Source organism: Tenrec ecaudatus, chromosome 10 (genome assembly GCF_050624435.1).
Source record: "Tenrec ecaudatus isolate mTenEca1 chromosome 10, mTenEca1.hap1, whole genome shotgun sequence".
Taxonomy (NCBI): Eukaryota; Metazoa; Chordata; class Mammalia; order Afrosoricida; family Tenrecidae; genus Tenrec; species Tenrec ecaudatus.
In genome coordinates, this window is record NC_134539.1 from 42080343 (window position 1) to 42102145 (window position 21803).

The 21803-nt window shown below is 40.5% G+C and overlaps 2 protein-coding genes and 1 pseudogene across 2 annotated transcripts; all 3 read left to right on the top strand.

Annotated features, from left to right (window-relative positions):
* The first annotated feature begins 2071 nt into the window (after positions 1–2071).
* On the top strand, positions 2072–4763 carry LOC142458498 (olfactory receptor 13D1-like). Its single transcript, XM_075559514.1, has 2 exons — positions 2072–3003; positions 4706–4763. Exons 1-2 carry the CDS (start codon positions 2072–2074, stop codon positions 4761–4763), a joined length of 990 nt encoding a protein of 329 aa, XP_075415629.1.
* A 383-nt stretch (positions 4764–5146) lies between these two features.
* LOC142458500 (interferon gamma receptor 1 pseudogene) lies at positions 5147–14956 on the top strand (annotated as a pseudogene).
* A 4530-nt stretch (positions 14957–19486) lies between these two features.
* Positions 19487–20425, top strand: LOC142457920 (olfactory receptor 13D1-like). Its single transcript, XM_075559009.1, has one exon. It carries the CDS (start codon positions 19487–19489, stop codon positions 20423–20425), a length of 939 nt encoding a protein of 312 aa, XP_075415124.1.
* The last annotated feature ends 1378 nt before the right edge of the window (positions 20426–21803 follow it).

Genomic DNA, 21803 nt, shown 5'->3' on the forward strand with positions numbered 1-21803 from the left:
TCTTGATGGTGATAACCTTAATACGTAGGCTACTGAAAAGCAATATGGAAAACATGGTGCTGGAGGAGATCAAGAAAATCATCAAAGCCCCCCAGACTTACATCCCGTAGAAATTCATAGCAAGCATTTCCAAGTAGCTCCTTCAAGCCATACACATACAGAATTGTAATCACTGATGTGGTTATGAAGCTTCCTTATTTGTTTAACATTTTATCATGAGCTCTGTCTCTTGCCCTTACCTCTTCTTCATTTGCACTGGTGACAAAATATTCTCTCATATCCCATATCATCATATCCCATGCCAGCATGCTAGAGGAAAATATATAGAAGCCATTAAAGTAATGACTAAAAATTTAAACATATTATTTAAAATGACATTTATTTTTCATATTATATTCAACAAATACTTCTTTTGTAGGAAATGTTAAATAATAATAATAATAATGCTAGCTTTGAGTTTGGGGAGAGACTTCTATTGTCTAATTATTTGAAATTATGAAACTACATCATTGGTGTGATATAGTCATTATCACCTTCTTGATGTATATACCATCCTACGTCAAGAGTTATTATGACTTTTATGTAGAAAGGGTGCTGTACTTCATCAAATGCTTTTTGGCATTTAGTTAGATCATAGTGTGGTTACTTTTGCAACCAATATGTTCTGTATATTATATGAATGGATTTCTAAGTATTAATCCATAATTTCGTGTATGCATGTAATATGTTACATTTAATTAAAAGTTCAGATATATTTTACAGTCTTTGCAAATATCTTCATAATTAAGATAGATATACATAGTGTTATTGTATCTTTGGAAATTTTCAGGAAAAGTTCTTATTCCTTTGACTCTGCATGTACCATCCAATTTCATATTATCAATTGCTAAACATCTCCTACTGATAAAGTCAGCCCTACATCACTAAAAGTGCAATTCCACCCCAATTGTTTCATAATTATTCTGCTGTGTGCCCAAACATAATTATGCACTCATCGTAAAAAGAACTGTGTCATATGTGGTTATACCATCACTATGGTTGCTAGTATTCACTGGATTACAGAATCATCCACTGCCTTATAGAATCAGAATGTTTCTCGTTAATCTGAACTTCAATCCTGATACACACATTTTCTTTGGATTTTTATGTGAATGAGATTAGTAAAAACAATGAGGGGTTTAGATATTGGGTGGATATAGATGGCAGCCTTCGTAGCTTCATGTGAGACAGAGGAAGATAAAAGGGTAAAAATCTGTGAGAGGGAGAGTGATATGTGACCAAGAGGGCTGAATTAAGATTTGAGAATCTCAATCTGGAACCAGGGCAGCTGGATGGATATTGAATTCTAGCTTTAGCCAATCTGTCTGAAGTAGTTTTTTTTCCCTTTTGAGCCAGTTAAGTAAGCATAAAAATGGTGTGCTTAATATCATTACATTACTAAAATGTGTACTGAACCTTATACTACACATTTTGCTATATTATATTACATGGCACATAGTAAAATTTTAGATGCTATATTGTAACAACTTTGTATCCCAGGCACCTTGTAAATTTCATCTAATTAAATTATCACAACATACTGTCAATGAATTATTGTTCTCTTCCCATTTTACAATGACCTAGCTGACACTAAGGAAAAGGATGTAATCCTATGAAATCAAACACAGGTTAATGGCCTTTTTTGAATTGAATTGAATTGAATCTACATGAGAGTGCAAATTAAAGACAATTTTATTAAAATGTGGTTTTAATTTCAAAATACTTATTAGTAAAACTGTATTTACATAAAACTCTTGACAGCAGTTTTCCTCTAAGTCATTTTCTGTGGGAATAATGTTCCCAAGTTAAGTCACAATTTCTGCTATAATATAGATCTAGGTAGTAGGCATGCTTTGTTGCTTCCAATTCATTGTTGTTAACAATAGTAAGACAGTTTTCCCTTCTTGATTCTAAGACTGTTCAAAAAATCACACAAAATAATACAATAAAAAGTATATTTTTTAATCCACAATAAAATTTGAAAATGTCCTGAATCATGTCTTTATCTGAACTCTGCAGGTAAATTGGTCATATGGCGATAGGGAATCACTCGGCTGTGACTGAATTCTTTCTGGTGGGGCTTTCCCAATACCCTGAGCTCCAGCTTTCTCTGTTCATACTCTGCCTCGTCATGTACCTGATAATCCTTCTGGGAAACAGCTTCCTCATTATCATCAGCATTTTAGATTCCCGATTCCACACCCCGATGTACTTTTTCCTTGGGAACCTCTCATTCTTGGACATCTGTTATACATCATCATTCATTCCTTCAGTGCTCCTCACGATTAGAGCTGAGAGAAAATCCATCTCTTTCATTGGCTGTGCACTACAAATGGGTATCTCACTCTCTTTGGGCTCCACAGAATGTGTCCTCCTTGCTATGATGGCCTATGACAGGTACGTGGCCATCTGCAACCCACTGAGATACACCATCATCATGAACAGAATACTCTGTGGGCTCATGGCCACCTGGTCCTGGATCATGGGCTCTCTAATTGCCCTAGTGCAAACAACCATGACAACGGTGTTGCCTTTCTGTGGGAATAATGTCATTGACCATCTCACCTGTGAGATCCTGGCTCTCCTGAAGCTTGTCTGCTCAGATATCACCATCAACGTGCTTGTCATGACAGTGGGAAGTATTGTTTTCTTGATGATTCCCCTGCTGTTCATTGTCATCTCGTATGTTTTTATTCTCTCTTCCATACTGAGAATTAATTCGGCTGAGGGCAGAAAGAAGGCCTTTTCTACCTGTTCGGCTCACCTGACTGTGGTCATCTTATTCTATGGGTCAGCCCTTTTTATGTACATGAAGCCCAAGTCAAAAGACACAAAGACCTCTGATGAGATCATTGGGATGTCTTATGGAGTGGTGTCCCCAATGTTGAACCCCATCATCTACAGCCTGAGGAATAAGGAGGTAAAAGGGGCTGTGAAGAAAGTCCTGCGCAAGCACCTACATTCATGGAAAACATGAGAAGCCTTGAAACCTGTGTTATCTTCACTGAGGGGCAATATCAAATCCTCCACATTCAAAGTCCTAGTTATGGTACCCAGTGTCTTGGGAGATAAATTCTAAATTCAAATATGGAATCCAATTCCCTTCAGTATAGAACCCCCACTTAATGCTTGCTAAATACTGCCTTTTGTACTTGGCGCCCAGCTGTAATCAGTCCAGTATTTAGTTCCATCACATTCATGATGGTATTCATCAAAATCCATCCATATCATTCTATCTATCTGTCTGTCTCTGTGTGTTCTAGCTATCGCTTCTCTCATTTTATTCTCTTCTCTCTCTTTTCATCTCCTCTCTCTCCTCCCTTTTCTTTGCATGTCCTTTCTCCCCCTCCTTTCTCTCTTCCTTGCCCTTTTCCTCCTTATCTTTGAAGTGGATAGTTATTGTTTTTGCTGCACAATATCCTTTCTTGAAAAATAATACATGTTTTTCTTTGAAAGAACAAAGTCTTCTCAGCCCATGCTGTGCTTATTAAGTGTGATAAAAAAAATCCTCTGGAAACAGTGGTAAATATGGGAAAAATCTGTTGCCAGTGAACATAGGATACCCATCATGGCGCACAGTGACTAGTACAGGGCAGCAAGTGTGCTCAGCATGCTGAGTCCGAGTACTCATGTAAAGTCAAAAACAAAGAGGCACCCTTTCTGCAAACATCCTTGAAGTTGTTAGCATCAAGCTGTATAGTTTCTGACGACAAGTTTATCAAGATGTTTAAGGGCTTCAGTGAGCACAAGGCATTGTGGAGGGACATGGTCTATCTGACTATGTCATTTTCACTCCTTAAAGGATCTATGGCTAACGCCAAAGTCAACATCGTGTTTGTATGACTCAACTTAGCTTTTAGTTTTAAAAAACTACTTTGAATTATAGTTTATGACATAATCATATGCATGCTAACTAATATATCTATCCCCTTGTCTGACATTCACTTACATTTTTGAGGAAAATAAAACACTCTTAGAATGTTATTGGAGTGGTACTAAGCTATCTAAACTTTAGGATATCTCCTTCCCTTCTTAAGTTACTAACTTCTACTCCCTATGACTGCAGGCATTCCAGGCATCTGCCCATTTACTAAGCATTTATATATTTCTATTTTGTGTCTTCCTTATTTGCTTCAGAATAATAGCCTGGGATTTCCCACCATGCTTTCCTGTGCTCCAATCCAATCCATGTTTTGGATACTTGAATTTTGCCTGTTTTTGTACATTGTGTTTTAGTTTTTAATACAGATTTCCTTTTCATATAACCTAGCCAGTGTAACTTTTACATATTAATACACACAACCAGTTAAAATTGGGTACCTTTGGAACTTTTTGCACGTCAACTTTTTTCCTACTCTATGCACCACAATGGTCATGAGGGGTTTACACAATCCAGTTACTCGTAAGTATAATACGTGATCTACCATGAGGTCAGTGCTTAATAAATACAAATAATGTGTTACTCTATTAGACAACAAAATAATGAGTCATGTATATTTCTCTCCAGCCCTGATTTACAGTTTCATAGGCATATGAAATCATAGGCACGGACAATATAATACTCTTGACTGGCATCTCCCCAAACTACTCTTAAGGTCTCATACACTCGCATCCAACCCACAAGCAAATTCTGTCAACTCTATCTTCACTTTCATCCAAATTTGACTGCTTTCATTGCTATTCTCATAGTTCAAGCCACTGGCATTTTATCTAGAAAACTGTAACATTTGTCTAAATCATCATTCCTGTGTTTACGCTTTTACTTTCCTGCAATCCATTGTCTGCACAGCAGCCAGAATATTGTTTTAAACATGAGTTTTACCATAGAATACCTTTTCCTAAAGCCTTCTAAGTGTTTCCCATCTCCTTGAATAATATCTAAACTCCATCTCATTTTCTTCATTGACGTCAGTCAATGTAATCTGAGACACACTTTCTTCTACATCTTGTCTCGTACCTCCTTCCGGTGCTCACTTGATTCTACTTTCAGTGTCTTCATACTCTTTCTCAAAAATGGGAAGGTCTATCTAGATAAGACAGGTTACATAAACAATCTGAAGGAGAAAACAACAGGACGGATGGTTCTGGGGGGACAAGGCAGCGGGTGATGTGGGGTAAAGGAAGTGGTGTTAACGAATCCAGGGACAAGGAAACAATAAGTGATCCAAAATTGGTGGGAGGACGGTGTAGGAGACCTGGTAGGGAAAGGGTTTTTCTGAGAGTGACTGAAAGGCATCTCTATGAGGTCCATCTTGATGTAAACTCACAGGACTGTGACCTTCATTAACTTGAGCCCTCCTCCTTTTTGGCTGCAGTAGCCTCAGTGCCCTGGTAGACCTTGATCAAGGGCAATGTAACCAAGAGGAATTACTGAAACTCAAATGAAGGTTGAGCATGATAGTGGAACAAGAGGAAAGTAAAAGGAAATAGAGGAAAGAATTGTGAAACAAAGGATGTTTATAGAAGTCTAAATATAGGCATGCACATATGTAAATATATTTATATATGATAACAGAAAATAGATCTATGTGCATATATTTACAGGTTTAGTATTAAAGTAGCAGATGGACATTGGGCCTCTACTCAGGTACTCCCTCAATGCAAGAACACTTTGTTCTAATAACCTGGCATTCCATTATGCTCGCCTTTTCAACATGATCACTGAAGACAAAGCAGGTGCATAAGCAAATGTGGTGAAGAAAGATGATGGTGCCCAACTATCAAAAGATAGTCTGGACTCTTAAAGGCATGAAGATAAACTAGCGGGCATCTAGCTCAGAAGCAACAAAGCCCACATGGAAGATCTTCACCAACCAGTGTGATCACGAGGTGTCCATAGGATCAGGTATCAGGCATCAAAGAAGAAAAACTCATTGTGAATGAGGGGGTGTGCTGAGTGGAGAACCAAAGCCAATCTGTAGGCAATTGGACACCCCCTTACAGGGGTCACATAGAGGAGACGAGCCAGTCAGGTTGGAGTGTAGCAACAATGAAATATATAACTTTCCTCTAGTTCTTCCTCCCCACCACTACCATAATCCCAATTTGACTTTACAAATCTGGCTAGACCAGAGGATAGTACAGATAGGAACTGGAAACACAGGGAATCCAGGACAGATGGACCAGTGGCGATATCAGGAGGGAGAGTAGAGGGAAGGTGAGGTAGAAAGGGGGAAATGATTACAAGGATCTACATATAACCCCCTCCCTGGGGGATGGACAACAGAAAAGTGGGTGAAGGGAGACATCGGACAGTGTAAGACATGACAATAATAATAATTTATAAATTATCAAGGGTTCATGAGGGAGCGGGGTGTGGAGAAGAAGGGGAAAATGAGCTGATTGATATCAAGGATTCAAGTAGAGAGCAAATGTTTTGAGAATGAAGATGGCAACAAATGTACAAATGTGCTTGACACAATGGGTGTATGTATGAATTGTGATAAGAGTTGTATGAGCCCCCGAGAAAATGATTTTAAAATAATAAATAAATTAGCTATTAAAAAATGGGAAGGCCTTGATTTTTGCTACTTCTCTGTCTTACACACTCTTTCCCCGGCTCTCTCCCTGCGGTTCTGTCTCTTTTTACACGGGTCTTGTTCAAGTGTGTAGGGCTTTTCGCTACAAAAACCTTAACATAATTTGTGGGGACTTTTAATCTGTCCCCCCCACACACACACACACACTAAATGATAAGTTCCATAAGGCAATTGTTTTTTTATTTGTTGATTAAATATCCCCATTGTCTAGGCAAATGCCAGGCAAGTAGTACTAAAATAGGAAGTGGATATGAAATATGTTGTCTATGACTGCACTGTAAATTTCTATCTAGAGTATGTATATACTTCTATACATAGCTGCCTCCTGTTGACTACATACATTGTATAAACCCTCAGGCAATAAAGGATATAGTTGATACGTGTCAAGTGCAATATCTTGCATTTCACATTATGTTGGTTATTTATGTACATGGGCTTTTTGTTTCATACTGCCTAGGTTGAAATTTGTCTTCTTATAGAGATCTGATCTGGATAAAGTCATTTCTCTTTGTATCTGACCATGAACAAGAGTTATTCTGATGTGTTTTTTTCCTGTGTATATTTTATTGATTGATGTTTGTGAAGATTTTCTTCTCCAGCATGTTCTGTAAATATTAGCTATGCGTTGCTCATTATTATGGAAGTGTTTCTTTTGTTTTGTTTTTAAACAATTTATTAGGGGCTCATACAACTCTTATCACAGTCGATACATATACATACATCAATTGTATAAAGCACATCTGTACATTCTTTACCCTAATCATTTTCTTTTTTTTCTCCTCTTTTCTTTTTTAACATTTTATTAGGGACTCATACAACTCTTATCACAATCCATACATATACATACATCAATTGTATAAAGCACATCCATACATTTCCTTCCCCAATCATTCTCTAAGCATTTGCTCTCCACTTAAGCCCTTTGCATCAGGTCCTCTTTCTCTCCCCCCCTCCCCGCTCCCCCCTCCCTCATGTGCCCTTGGTAATTTATACATTGTTATTTTGTCATATCTTGCCCTATCCGGAGTCTCCCTTCCCCCCCTTCCCTGACGTCCCTCTCCCAGGGAGGAGGTCACATGTGGATCCTTGTAATCAGTTCCCCCTTTCCAACCCACTCACCCTACACTCTCCCAGCATCGCCCCTCACACCCTTGGTCCTGAAGGTTTCATCCACCCTGGATTCCCTGTACCTCCAGCCCTCATATGTACCAGTGTACAACCTCTGCCCTATCCAGCCCTGCAAGGTGGAATTCGGATCCTGGTAGTTAGGGGGAGGAAGCATCCAGGATCTGGGGAAAGCTGGGTTCTTCATCGGTACTACCTCACACCCTAATTGACCCATCTCCTCTCCTGAACCCCTCTGTGAGGGGATCTCCATTGGCCGACACTTGGGCCTTGGGTCTCCACTCTGCACTTCCCCCTTCATTCAATATGGTACACACACACACACACACACACACACACATATACATATATATATATACACATACACACACACATACATATACACACATATATTTTTTTTTTTGCATGATGCCTTATATCTGGTCCCTTTGGCACCTCATGATCACACTGGCTGGTGTGCTTCTTCCATGTGGGCTTTTTTGCTTCTGAGCTAGATGGCCGCTTGTTCACCTTCAAGCCTTTAAGACCCCAGACACTATCTCTTTTGATAGCTGGGCACCATCAGCTTTCTTCACCACATTTGCTTATGCACCCATTTGTCTTCAGCGATCCTATAATGTAGGTGTGCAGTCAATTATATGATTTTTTTGTTCTTTGATGCCTGATAACTGATCCCTTCGGGACCACTCGATCACACAGGCTGGTGTGTTCTTCCATGTGGACTTTGTTGCTTCTGAGCTAGATGGCCGCTTGTTTATCTTCAAGCCTTTAAGACCCCAGTCACTATCTCTTTTGATAGCCGGGCACCATCAGTTTTCTTCACCACATTTACTTGTTCACCCACTTTGGCTCCAGCCGTTGTGTCGGGAGAGTGAGCATCATAGAGTTCCAATTTAATAAAAGAAAGTATTCATGCATTGAGGGAGTGTTTGAGTAGAGGCCCAAGATCCTTCCGCCACCTTAATGCTTAACCTATAAATATAGACACATTGATCTATTTCCCCATCCTCCTATATATATTTGCATGTACATGTCTTTGTCTAGAACTCCATAAATGCCCTTTGACTCCTAGCTCTTTCTTCCATCTCCCTTGACTTTCCTCCTGCCCTACGACCATGCTTCGTCGCCACCTGGGCTAGAGTATACCTCTTCTCTACGCAACCTTACCCTTGATCATTCCCCACCAGGCCTGCCATTCCCCCCTCTCTACCATTTGGGGTCCCATGTTGTTCCCTTGTCCCTGTGTTTGTTAACACCACTTCCTTATCCCCCCTACCCCCCCACCCCAAGTCCCCCCAGAACTGTCAGTCCCGTTGTTTTTCCTCCAGATAGTTCATCCAGCCTGTCCTATTCAGACAGACCTGTGGAGACACTAACATGCACGAAAAGAAGACAGAGGAAAACAAAGCAACAATATACAACCAGACAACAAAACAACAAAAACAAACCACTGACAAAGAACAAAACAGAACACTTCACAAGAGAAAAGCATGTAGTTAGTTCAGGGATCGTTTGCTGGCCCTTAGGAGCGTTTTCCAGTCCAGTCTGTTGGGGCACCAGGCCCTGGCCCCAAAGTTCACTTTCAGCATTCCCTAGGGATCTTGCCACTCCATTCCCTTGCTGTTCCACTGCACTCCCCCAGTGCTTTGCCTCTGTGTGGTGGGATCAGGTCAGGTGCAATTCCCACACTGTGTCTCCGGTGCAGTCCCCTGTATCGCCCTTAGTCACTGAGTGGCATCATTTCTCATAGTGGGGCCAGCCATGTTGTTCTCTCTGTGGACTGGCTGCTCTACTCAGGAACATCCTCCTCACGGCCTGGTGGGCCAGGCTGTGTTCCACTCTCTCCTCCTGCCCCTTCATCTGCTCCTGTGTGCTCTGATCAGATATGTCCATCTCCCGGAGCTGCAGAGTCAATGTCATCCTTTGGAACAAATTCTTTTCGGGAGAGGGGCAGGAATCCACTTAATTTATGGTGCTGGGGCCAGCCTCCCAGATATAGATTTTTTTTTCATGGCATCTGGAGTCTGTTGGAAATTTCTCCCGTAATTAAAAAATTAAATATCCTTTAGTTATAGACATACCCTGATGAAATCATTACTTCTACTACAGCTCCTGAGGATTTTCTCTGTCCTGAATTCCATATGTCAAGACCTCTTATCAGTACCAGTGTGTGTACTCTGATCTAGGCAGATTTGTAAAGTAGAACTGGGTCATGGTAGTGGGGAGGAGGAAGCATTCCAAAACTAGAGGAATGATGTGTGTTTCATTGGTGCTATTCTGCACCCTGGTTGAATTGTCCCTTCCGTGTAACCCTTCTGTGGGGGGATGTCCAAATGTCCACAGATGGGCTTTGGGTCTCTATGCTAACCCCCCTCATTCATATCAATATAATTGATTTTGGGGGGGGAGCTTTAGATACCTGATACTTGATCCCGTTGACACCTCATGATTATATGGGTTGGTGTGCTTCTTCCACGTGGGCTTATTTGCCTCCCTGATAGATGGCTGCATGTTTAACTTCAAGTCTTTATGACCCAGCCATTATATCTTTTGATAGCCAGGCACCAGGATAAATTTCTGATTCAAGTTTATCTAACTGTTTAGTATCCTTCATGTAAACTTTACCTAGTCAATATTTTTTATTACTGTCTTGTTGATAACAAAGTTAGTAATATAATTCTACTACTGGAAAGCGTGGTTTCTTGATTAAATTCCAAACATTTTTTCCATGTCATAGTGTTATACTCCATTGTCAATCATCTATAAAATTAGTTTTGGTCTATAACATTTTAGTAATATAGTATTACCTTGGATAACAAACTAATATCAAATTACCAGTAACAACAATGAACATGTCAATCTAACATGCTCTTCTACAACCTTGCCCATCGCTCATCAAGAAGCATAGTCTATTTCCTAACATCTTTAGAATAGGGTGAGCCTAATGGCTGCCTCTGTGAATATAATCCTGGTGACTCGATGTGTGCAGAGCAACATTTTCTCCATTGGGTTTTTGCAGTTGATCCTCAGGCCTGTCTCTGGAGACAACTCTGGATGTGTTCGAGTCATCCACCTAAGGGCCAGTAGTTGAGCACATCTGTGCTATTTCCAGGAGAAAGAATCAACTAATGGCAGTTAACCACAACATCAACAGGAATGCAATGTGACAGAAAGAACCATACGTGATGAGGTAGTTAGTTTATTCTGCCAACCTGGCTGATAAACACATGTGGGATTAATTGAAGGGCAAAGAGATAAGTGGCTTGGTGAGCCTCGTCTTTTATATATCTTGCTCTTTGATCATCTGACCAGTATGTGGCTGCCTTGCTTGTTCTGTGCCTCCATTTGCAAGCTACACTACCTGTGGGACACCTAACCCATGGACTGTGTTGCTGTAATTTGAGGTTCCTTCAAGGCCTGCTTCGCCACACCATTGGAATTTACATCTCTTGAGCTGGGGACTGTCGGGCCTTGTCATCTGGCTGATAGTTGGTGACCTGCCTTGCTGTTTGCTGCCTGTGCCCAGATAGCCTGGATTGCTCTACAGACTTGAAGGACTGCCAGTGTCTCACAGCTGTCTCATGGGAGTGAGTTGCACTGAGCCATTGGTACTGCTTTATAATTTAATTAACTGTATATTTCTTTTTTTAACATTTTATTAGGGGCTCATACAACTCTTATCACAATCCATACATATATCAATTGTATAAAGCACTTCTGTACATTCTTTGCCCTCATCAATTTCAAAGCATTTGCTCTCCACTTAAGCCCTTTGCATCAAGTCCTCTTTTTCCCCCTCCCTTCCCGCTTCCCCCTCCCTCATGAGCCCTTGATAATTTATAAATTATTATTTTGTCATATCTTTCCCTATCCGATGTCTCCTTTCACCCCCTTTTCGGTTGTCCATCCCTCAGGGAGGTGGTTACATGTAGATCCTTGTAATCGGTTCCCTCTTTCCAACCCACACTCCCTCTAACCTCCCAGTATCACCCCTCACAGCCCTGGTCCTGAAGGTATCATCGACCCTGGAGTCCATGTGTCTCCAGCTCCTATCTGCACCAGTGTGCAACCTCTGCTCCATCCAGTCTTGCAAGGTATTTCTTATGCTATATATCTATCTGTATAAATATATATATATATATAATTATTAGCATTCTGGTTTTGTTTCTCTAGAGAACCCTAACACATATGACTTCCAAAACTACTTATAAAAAGTGATATGACTTCCCCCTGGAGGGCTTGCTACCTCCCCACTTCCTCTCTCCTCTTAGAGAGTGTCTATATATCTATATCAGTCTCTCTCTGTCTCCCTTCCTCCTCACCTTTGTAGCTTATACAGCATATGTGAAGAAACTGTGTGTACATATACTAGTCATAACCCTAAGGTCCCAATCAGCAGCAATCACCCCACCATCAGACATGTTAGTGAATAACCACTATTCTTCTACTGGCCCAAATTCAAGCTGCACCAGCTGACGTCAAGTAGAGAGAAGACACTGTGTCCCCACAAATCCCTGCAGAAATTGGAAAGTCATTAGAAAAATTAATGTGATCAGTGACTAATTTTAGATACTCTCTTACATAGAAAAATACAACAAAAACAACAATCTTCAGAGAAAGAAAAATTCAGACTTCCATAATGTATTGTTGAAAATGCTCAAACTATAATAAAAATATTCTAGCTGCTCAAAATGCAATCAATGAAGAGCAACCCTGTGATAAGTTGATAGAAGTAAAAACCAAAAAATTTCAAGTAGATATTCTAAATATGGTCATGAAGTTGTTTTTTAAAAAATGACCATGGGAATTAAGACAGAGAATCTCAACAAAGACCAAAGAACAATTAAAGAGGCCAAACTAATATGTCTATAACTAAAGGATATTTAATTTTTTAATTACCGGAGAAATTTCCAACGGACTCCAGATGCCATGAGAAAAAAAATTTATAATACTCAGGACAGGTCAATAGAAATTACCTAATCTAAAGAAAAGAGGAATCTAGCCTTTTTTTTTGTTTATTGTCAGGATGCAGAAGGCTATAATTGCCTTATAACACTGCTGTCCACTCAGTTATTAATAACAATACTGTATCTTGTATTTAATAACCTATGTTATTGATAACAATTCTGTATCTTGTATTTAATAACCTATGTTATTGATAACAATGCTGTATCTTGTATTTAATAACCAGGCAGCAACAAGATAAGAATGTTAAGACCAGCGAAAGCTTGATGATTCCAGACTAACATGGTAATCTCATTCCCCTTTGCCACTGATACAATAGGACTAAACACGTGACCCAGCTCAGAAAAATGAGAATGAATTTAGGATGAGGACTCTGAGACGGTTTCTCACCCTTTAAAAGGAAAATTAAAAAGGACACAACTTGTTTTCAAGCTTCTTGAAAACTGATTTTTCCGTGTGAATTGCATTCCTGTCGAGAGCTTCCAGCACACTAGCAACAGCTGGAAAATGGAAGTTTTTTGCAGGCAGGCAAAAAGAACCTGGTGAAAGTACAGCAGGTTCGTGCCTTTTATGAGCCTTGAGGTAGCCTTCTCTTCCCTTTCCGTGTGCTAAGCTACATCCAGTTAGAGTCAGCTCTCCAGGAGATTATTTCATGTGGGGGGGGGGGGCAGTGTTGGGTGTCATCAAGTTGTTCCAAGCCACAGGGACCTTGTCACAGCGGAACTAAAGAGTCCTCAACTATCCTCACAATGGTTCTTGTGCTGGAGCCTATTCTTGAAGCCACAAGGAGCTGCTTCCAAGAATAATTATTTTCAAAAGTATTTTATTCCATTTTATTCCTTCAAATAGTTTTATTTTATATTGTCTTGTTTATATATGTATTCCCTCTTAAACTAGAAACCCCCAAAGGGCAAAGATTTTACCTTTCTTGTCTTATTTAAATCCCTACAACATCGAGTAAATTTATATGGAGTAAAAACTTAGAAAAGTGCTGGGTACATAATTGATACTTAAAGTATAAATAGAAAAATATGGAAATTGTGAAATACTACTATTGCCATATAATTAAAGTCTAATTGATTGTTCCTCCCTCTTTCTCCTAGTATAATTAATGCAGAGGAGCTAAAATGTCATCGCTAAATGTAACGGTGTCTACGTAAGGCCGTCACCATTCTGGAAGCTCCGGATAATGTGCACACAGAGGGAGTTTAAGTACTAAGACATGGAGGTGGCACAGCAGAGTCAGAGAGACAGAAAGTTGACCGAAAGTGGAGTTAGGAAAGTGACTCCCTAACCTTCATATCCACAACGTAGCTATTGTACCATTCAATCATCTTCAGTCCAACAAAAGAAAAATGTAGCGAAGTGACGCGAGGTCTGGACCGAGGCCCGGAGTGCTGGGACTCTGGCAGTCGCTCAGAGCCGCACCCCAAGTCGGCCGGGAGGCATGGCTCCCTTCCTACTTCTCTTTGTCCTAGTCCTGCAGGCCCCGAGAGGAACTGAGACGGGCACTGCGGAACCGGAGCCGTCCTCGGTGCCTGTGCCGACCAATGTTGTGATCGAGTCCTACAACATGAATCCTACCCTACCTTGGGAGTACCCAGCCATGGTGCCCGCCCCTGTTTTCACTGTGGAGGTAAAGGACTACGACTCTCTGTGGTGAAGCATGCCACTTCAGAGACAAAACCAGAATCAAAATACTTATCACTCATCACCTCATACCAGCCTGTTGCCTCAGAAATTGGGAATGTGGTCGACAAAGAGCCATTGCCTCCAGCAGCCCTTCCCAGCGTGCACACGGACGACAGCCCTGCCACCGTGGCACACACAGAAGTTTCCAGAGAAATCGTAGTGGTGATGACTGAAGATGTTTCTGATGTGGTCCCCGGGGGCCCTCTGGCTCAAGAGAGAGCGGCGAATTCTTCAAGTAGCAACCAGTCTGAGCCCTGCAGCATCACTGTAAACTCGTATCACTCCAGAAATGGTTCTGACAGCTGGCCTTGTGGAATCTGACACCTTCTTATCTGGCTCGGAAGGCCCCCCAAACAATACGGCTGAGGTGAAAATGGCAGGAGAAGCCCCCACAATGCTGAGAAACACTACCACCTCGTTCGGTTACGATAAACCTCACCTGCTTGTGGAATTGCCTGTGGACGACGATGGGAAGGAGACCTTGATTGGTTACAGGCTCGCGGCAGATGCCAACGAACTTTCATAGGCAGCTGTGGCACACCACGTGGAGGCCCCTCCTTCCCAGACCAGGCTTTTTGCGTGGGGTTTGCGAGAGATCAAGAATTCTCGTGCGCTTAGTTGGTAGCAACTAATGTCTTGTTTAGGATTCAAATATGAAGAGCCTGTTTGGCAGTTACCTGTCATCTGAACATACAATGACTTTGCTGTTTTTGAAAAAGGCAGAAACAAAGCATCACAAGCAGAACCTGAGATCCTGTAAAGGTTTCCCTGCACCTGGGAGTTAGCAGCCAAACCCGCCGCCACCACTGCTGCTTCCTGTGTTGGGGTGGGGGCACTCACCCCCGTGGTGGCCATGGGAGCGCTATAGTGAGGTTTGCTTTTCTGTGCCAAGATTCGGCATTTCTTTTTAAGTGTTGTGTACAGCATTTCTAAGTGCTGCTTTTCAAAAATGCTTCTAAACAGAATGTCCAAAGAATTTGTAAATAGAATAATGTATATGTTTACATGAGTCCTTGCATACAAGGGTTTTTCAATAAAATATTTTAAAATATAAAAGAAAAAGAAAAATGTACCTCCTGTGTTTTTACTGTTCTAATAAAGGGTTACCTTATAAAAAACTTCTGATAATGGGACTTGACTTTCATTTAGAGGAAATAGAGAGTAAAATAAACCCTGATCCCTGCCCTCCAACACTGTCACTATACCAAAAACAAAACAAGTAAAATGGGAAATGTTCAAGACCACGGCAGGAAACAGTTCCATTTCTACTGTTGCTACTTTTTCCTTATTTCCCATTAAAAATATTGTAACATTATTACATAACAAAGCAAACCCCTGCCATGGGGGATTCTAATAGCAATCCTGTAGAGCATAGAACTGTCCAATAGAGTTTCCAATAGTGTAACTCATGACAGAAGCAAAGTTTCATCATTCTTCTGCAGAGCAGCAGCTGGATTTGACCAGCCAAACTTGGATTAGCATCCCAGCACTCAGCTTGCTTACTATCTGACATGACAAATTATAAGTGAAATATTTTAATTATAAATGAAGAGGTGAGAAGAGAGGAAAATGTGTTTAAATGTTTATTATATGTCTTATATGCATAAAGCACATCATGACATAAATAATATGTCTATAATTATGGATGATTCATTTCCTCCTTTGGGATTCCTACAATACGTAAATATTACTTATATTATCACAGAAAGTTTTAATTTCAACTTATCTGTCTTGGAAGAAGGAGAAACGTTGTCTCATCAGTTTTGGATGTGTTATCAGAAAGCCCTGTCCCTGGGAAAAGGAGAGACCATGGCCGGTAGAGTAGAAAGTCAGCGCAAAAGAAGACCTTGAAGGACATGGCTGGACACAGTGGACGCGCCCATGGGCTCGCGCGGAGCAGCAAGGATAGTCCCGGACCCAGCAGGGTGCCATTCTGCTGCGCGTAGGATCACGGGCATCGGACAAAGTTGACAGCGTCTAACAACATACGTACGCAATTAGATCTTCGAGACATTATCTCTAATCTACCTAAAAGTTACTACCTTCAGTACGATTAGATTCAACTTTAAATCACTTCTGGGATTACGCGGTCTCTAAGAAGAAAATAAATGAGTTTTTAAATTGGCTGCCAGAGCCACGGTGGGTTCTGTGCAAATGTTTAGGGCTCAAAGTTTAGGGAGTGATTATGCGGCAGACTGTTTAACTTGGTTACAAATTTATGACATGAAATTCGGGGTAAAAGCTTTATTTGGTCCGTTTTTCTCACCACTACTAGCAGTCATCTGCAGAGGGATATGAGTTGTGCGTTTGGGAGTAGTTAAAATGCTAAGAGAAGAAATCTAAGAAATCCACCCATTTGAAGGGGGGCGGCTGCTCCAGCTTCAGCACGTGGACCAAGAAATGAGTGAAACACTGGAGTGCCGGTTGGAGAGGTCCATGCTCGTTTCTAAATCAGCTTCCTAAACCCATCATGTCAGCTATTGTAAGTGAAGAAGCTGAGGGGCCTACCCTGACAACACAGATGTTTAAATGAGGTGAGTTAGAATGGAGTGGAGTTTTTCTCCAAAAACAGTGCAGATTTGGGAACTAGGAATTCCAAAAGAAAAAACATTTTATGCGATAAAATTTTAATGGAACAGTAAAGAGGTGAACTCATAGGATTGATGGCTGAAGTTAATTTCTTGAATATGTAGAAACATCGCTGTAAGTTAGCTCTCTCCTCACCTTGGAAAAAGAAAAATTGTGAATCCGGGAATTCATATGCCCCATTTTTGTACAGCAAGTAGTCCACACAAATTGGAATAGACTCTCTGCCTTCTGACTTCAGACAACTACAATTTCTAGTAAGAAATAGTAGTTTCTCCGCAAAGACACCTTGCTAGCAATCTGAAGAAAGGGGCAAGGGACTTCTAGAGCTGATTTGAATATTCAGAATAAGAAGCTGAATTAAGCAAAACCAGCACTAAATATATCACGTGGAAGCTCCAACAAGTTGAAAATCCAAAATTTCTTTTGTGTTCCCAGTAACAGAAAAAATTGAACTTGGTACTCACAAAATAAGAAAATAAGAATCAAAAATCATGACAATCTTCAAGATCATGTAGCAAAAGGAGAAAAGAACTTAACTCAGATGGGCCCAGGAATGCTCACTATCAGCTTTCGTGGGGCATGTCAAGGGTACTCATCTATTTCAACAAGCATTGGAGATCCACTGCAAGGAGCATAGCATATGGTGAATAACACGGGTGTTTTAGAAGCAGTGGGATTCAATATGTGGAATTCAGCACTGAATATTTTCTCATGAAAAACCTCCCGTGGAACGTGGGCATGGCCGGTTACAAGAGACTCCTGGATTGAAATAGGGAGTCTGGGTGAGAGATGTTCATTGCAAACAGTTACATACTACTCTCTCCTGTTGGTAACATAGGGTTAAGAGTGGTGAATGCTTATGGCCCCTAGTTCTCAAACCGAGTTTGACCTTGGTCTTCAGGTTTTCTCCAAAGCTGTGGGCCCATCTAAAGACAGAGCCTTTGCCAAGAGACGGACACATCTGGAGATACTAAAAAAGCAGCAGCAGCCTAAGTAACAGACGTCCCCACTATGTTCGCACGACCTGCCTATACCTGGGTATCTTTCTTCTCTTTCTTTTTATGAGGTAACGCCTTACTGTGCATCCATTTCTCTGCCATCCTTGATTGCACTCTAACCATTAGTGTGATCTATCCATTATCGTCTAATGGGTAGGCTCTAGAATCTTTTGCCAGAATTGAGGCAATGCCTTTGATTAATAGTGAATCGATGTGTTAGCTCTGTTGGTTGAAGTCAGAAGACTAGATAGCATTAAATTAATCTATGTAATATGAAACAGAAGAAAGCTGTCCAATGTAATGTCCATTGATGGTCTTTCTTGCTACTTGGGTTTCAGAGAACCCTAGGGTCAAGCTTTGAAAGTTCTTGCCACCATTCCCTTCTAACAGAAATTAGAGAATATTATTTGGGTTTTTTTTAATATGTAGGGTAATCACAAATAATTTGGAAAATATGAAAATGGAGAAGATTAAGAAATGATCAATGCCTGAAAGTTTACATGTTTGTGGAGTTCCTTCCAGCCATACAAGGACATACATACGATTACAGTCACCGGTAGTAAATTGTCCAAACATGATTATACACTCATAATAGAAGGATTGTGTCTTATACTGTGTTTGACTATCTCTGTGGTTAGTTGTATTCATTGGCTTACAGAATCGATCATTGGGATTGTAGAATGAGAATATTTCTTGCTAATCTTTTCCTTACTCAAGAACTGCATATTTTTGGACCTTTTAGTGATGAGGGGGTTGAACAGATGAGGGGTCTACATGCTGGGTGATTACAGAGAGCAGCCTTCCAGCACGTTGTAGGGGAAAGAAAGAAAACCTGGAGAGCTCTAGGAGAAGCAGGATGACCGAGTTGGTAAGAGGACGGAACTAGAATCAGTGGCCTGAAACCAAGCCACTGGATATTGAATTCAGGCTGGAGCCCAACTGTCCAACCGTGGGTACTGCACTTTTACTGTTCTGTCTCATCCTTCGTGAAATTGGTACGATTTCACAGTGTCGATTTGAAATTTAATGAATTAATTGGTTAAGTGCTTACAAGAAAGCAAATGCTCAATCAATAATAGTATTATATTATTAAAATACATATTAAACATTGTTGTTTGTTTTAGTATGTTGCCTTACAGCATATGTAATACAGTTGCAGATGCCATGTTGTAACCATCTAGTATGCCAGACATGTAAAACAATGCAACTGGTATACAATTATAGCACCAAAGGTTATTGATTTCCTTCTCATTTTACCACGAGCAAGCCGAGTCTCAGCAAAGTTACACAACATAACAAATCCATATACAGGATAATAGGCATAATACTAATTTTATGTGATATTTTAAATTAGAGTCGGGTGTTAGTTTGTATCAACTTGATGGCAGTGGGTTTGAGTTATTAAAATACAGATTTAATTTCAAGTTATTTAGTAATGAAAAGCTCCTTATATAATCATATTTGAAAGCACAAAAACATTTCCAATTTCCCTGAATCATGTCATTTTCTAACCCATGCAGACAACTTGATCACAAGGCGATGGGCAATCACTCGGCTGTGACTGAATTCTTTCTGATGGGGCTTTCCCAATACCCTGAGCTCCAGCTTTCTCTGTTCATACTCTGCCTCGTCATGTACCTGATAATCCTTCTGGGAAACAGCTTCCTCATTATCATCAGCATTTTAGATTCCCGACTCCACACCCCAATGTACTTTTTCCTTGGGAACCTCTCATTCTTGGACATCTGTTACACATCATCATCCATTCCTCCAATGCTCCTCACGTTTAGAGCTGAGAGAAAATCCATCTCTTTCATTGGTTGTGCACTACAAATGTTTTTTTCGCTTGGTTTGGGATCCACAGAATGTGTCCTCCTTGCTATGATGGCCTATGACAGGTACGTGGCCATCTGCAACCCACTGAGATACACCATCATCATGAACAGGATACTCTGTGGGCACATGGCCACCTGGTCCTGGATCATAGGCTGTCTAAACTCCCTACTGCAAACAACCATGACGATGGTGTTGCCTTTCTGTGGGAATAATGTCATTGACCATCTCACCTGTGAGATCCTGGCTCTCCTTAAACTTGCCTGCTCAGATATCACCATCAACGTGCTCATCATGACAGTGGCAAGTATTGTCTTATTGATGCTTCCCCTTCTGTTAATTTTCATCTCGTATGTTTTTATTCTCTCTTCCATACTGAGAATTAATTCAGCTGAGGGCAGAAAGAAGGCCTTTTCTACCTGTTCGGCTCACCTGACTGTGGTCATCTTATTCTATGGGTCAGCCCTTTTTATGTACATGAAGCCCAAGTCAAAAGACACAAAGACCTCTGATGAGATCATTGGGATGTCTTATGGAGTGGTGACCCCAATGTTGAACCCCATCATCTACAGCCTGAGGAATAAGGAGGTAAAAGAGGCTGTGAAGAAAGTCCTGAGTAAACACGTAGGTATGTCAAAAATCTGAATGACATTGAAATGTATGATATCCTCAGAGACGGACAAGATTTAGTCTCTTGCATTTACAGATGAAGTCATATAACCAGAATCAGGGAACATTGGTGTTTTAAAACCAATATGGAACTGCTATGTTTTGCAGCATAGATCGCCCATGTATGCCATCTGACTATTGTCTGGTCTGCAAAGTAGCTGTATACAGCCCTACCAATTGGCCACATAAAAGCTTTTCATCAAAAATTATGTTCTCCCTTCTCTTCACTTGCTTTCTCTTTCTCATATTTTTTATTCCTTTTGTCTCATCTATTCTCTCCTCTTCTTTCTCCATCCCACCTTCTCTTTTCCATTTCCTTGTTCTTACACCTCCTCCTCATTCTCTTTTTTTTTAATTAAGCATGTCATTTTGAAGTCTAGCCTGTCTTCTTCGGGTAAAGAATGCATCCTTTTCTTTTAAGCTTCTAGCATTCCTTCCTTCACCATCCGTGAAGTGCTGAGTGGCGCAGACCTCCAGAAATAAGGGTAAGCATGAAAAGAAGGTCCAGCCAGTTCAAGAAGGAAATCCCTCTAGCCATTGGGAAGCCAAGCCAGGCCAGTCAAGCTCAGTACTGGGTGTGTTTCCTCAGTAATGAGAAGAGGTACTCTTTCTGCTGTTGTTGCTAACCGGGTAGGATGTGAGCCTGGAGTCAATCTTTGCTAATATGTAGAGTCTAACTGAGAGGTAAATGTGAGTGGAGGGGAAGATCCTATGGGTTTAATGCTTAGGTCCAGATGACTCAAAAATCAGATTTATCATTACCCTTTCTAGTTATATATATCATTAAAATATCTTTCTATTGAAAAACTAGCTTGAACTGGATTTTCATCACTTACAACTATATAATCCTAACTTGTATATTCCTTTGTAACCCCCAACTCCCAACCCTTTCCACTCACATTTTTAAATAAAAAATTTTACATGATGGTCCCATTAATCTTCAGCTTTAGGGGTTTTTTTTCTTTGAACAATTAAATAATAATAATCAGACTTCTAAATGTAAAAAAAGAAAAGAGGAGAAAAAAATGATTAGGGCAGGGACTGTACAGATGTGCTCTATACAATTGATGTATGTATATGTATGAACTGTGATAAGAATTGTATGAGCCCCTAATAAATTGTTAAAATTTAAAAAAAAATCAGACTTCTACAATGAATGCCTGAAAAATTTGAGCCAAGTCACCTGTTGGGGAGTGTTTACCTACTGTATTTCTGAGGAGTGCTTACCTATTGTATTTTCTGATGTTCATTTTTGCTCCACATGACTGCTGTGAGCTTGTTCACTATTCTTCTCTCATAATCACTTTTTAAACATAAATTATTTTGTTGTGTTGAGCAGCTATGCGGTAAAACA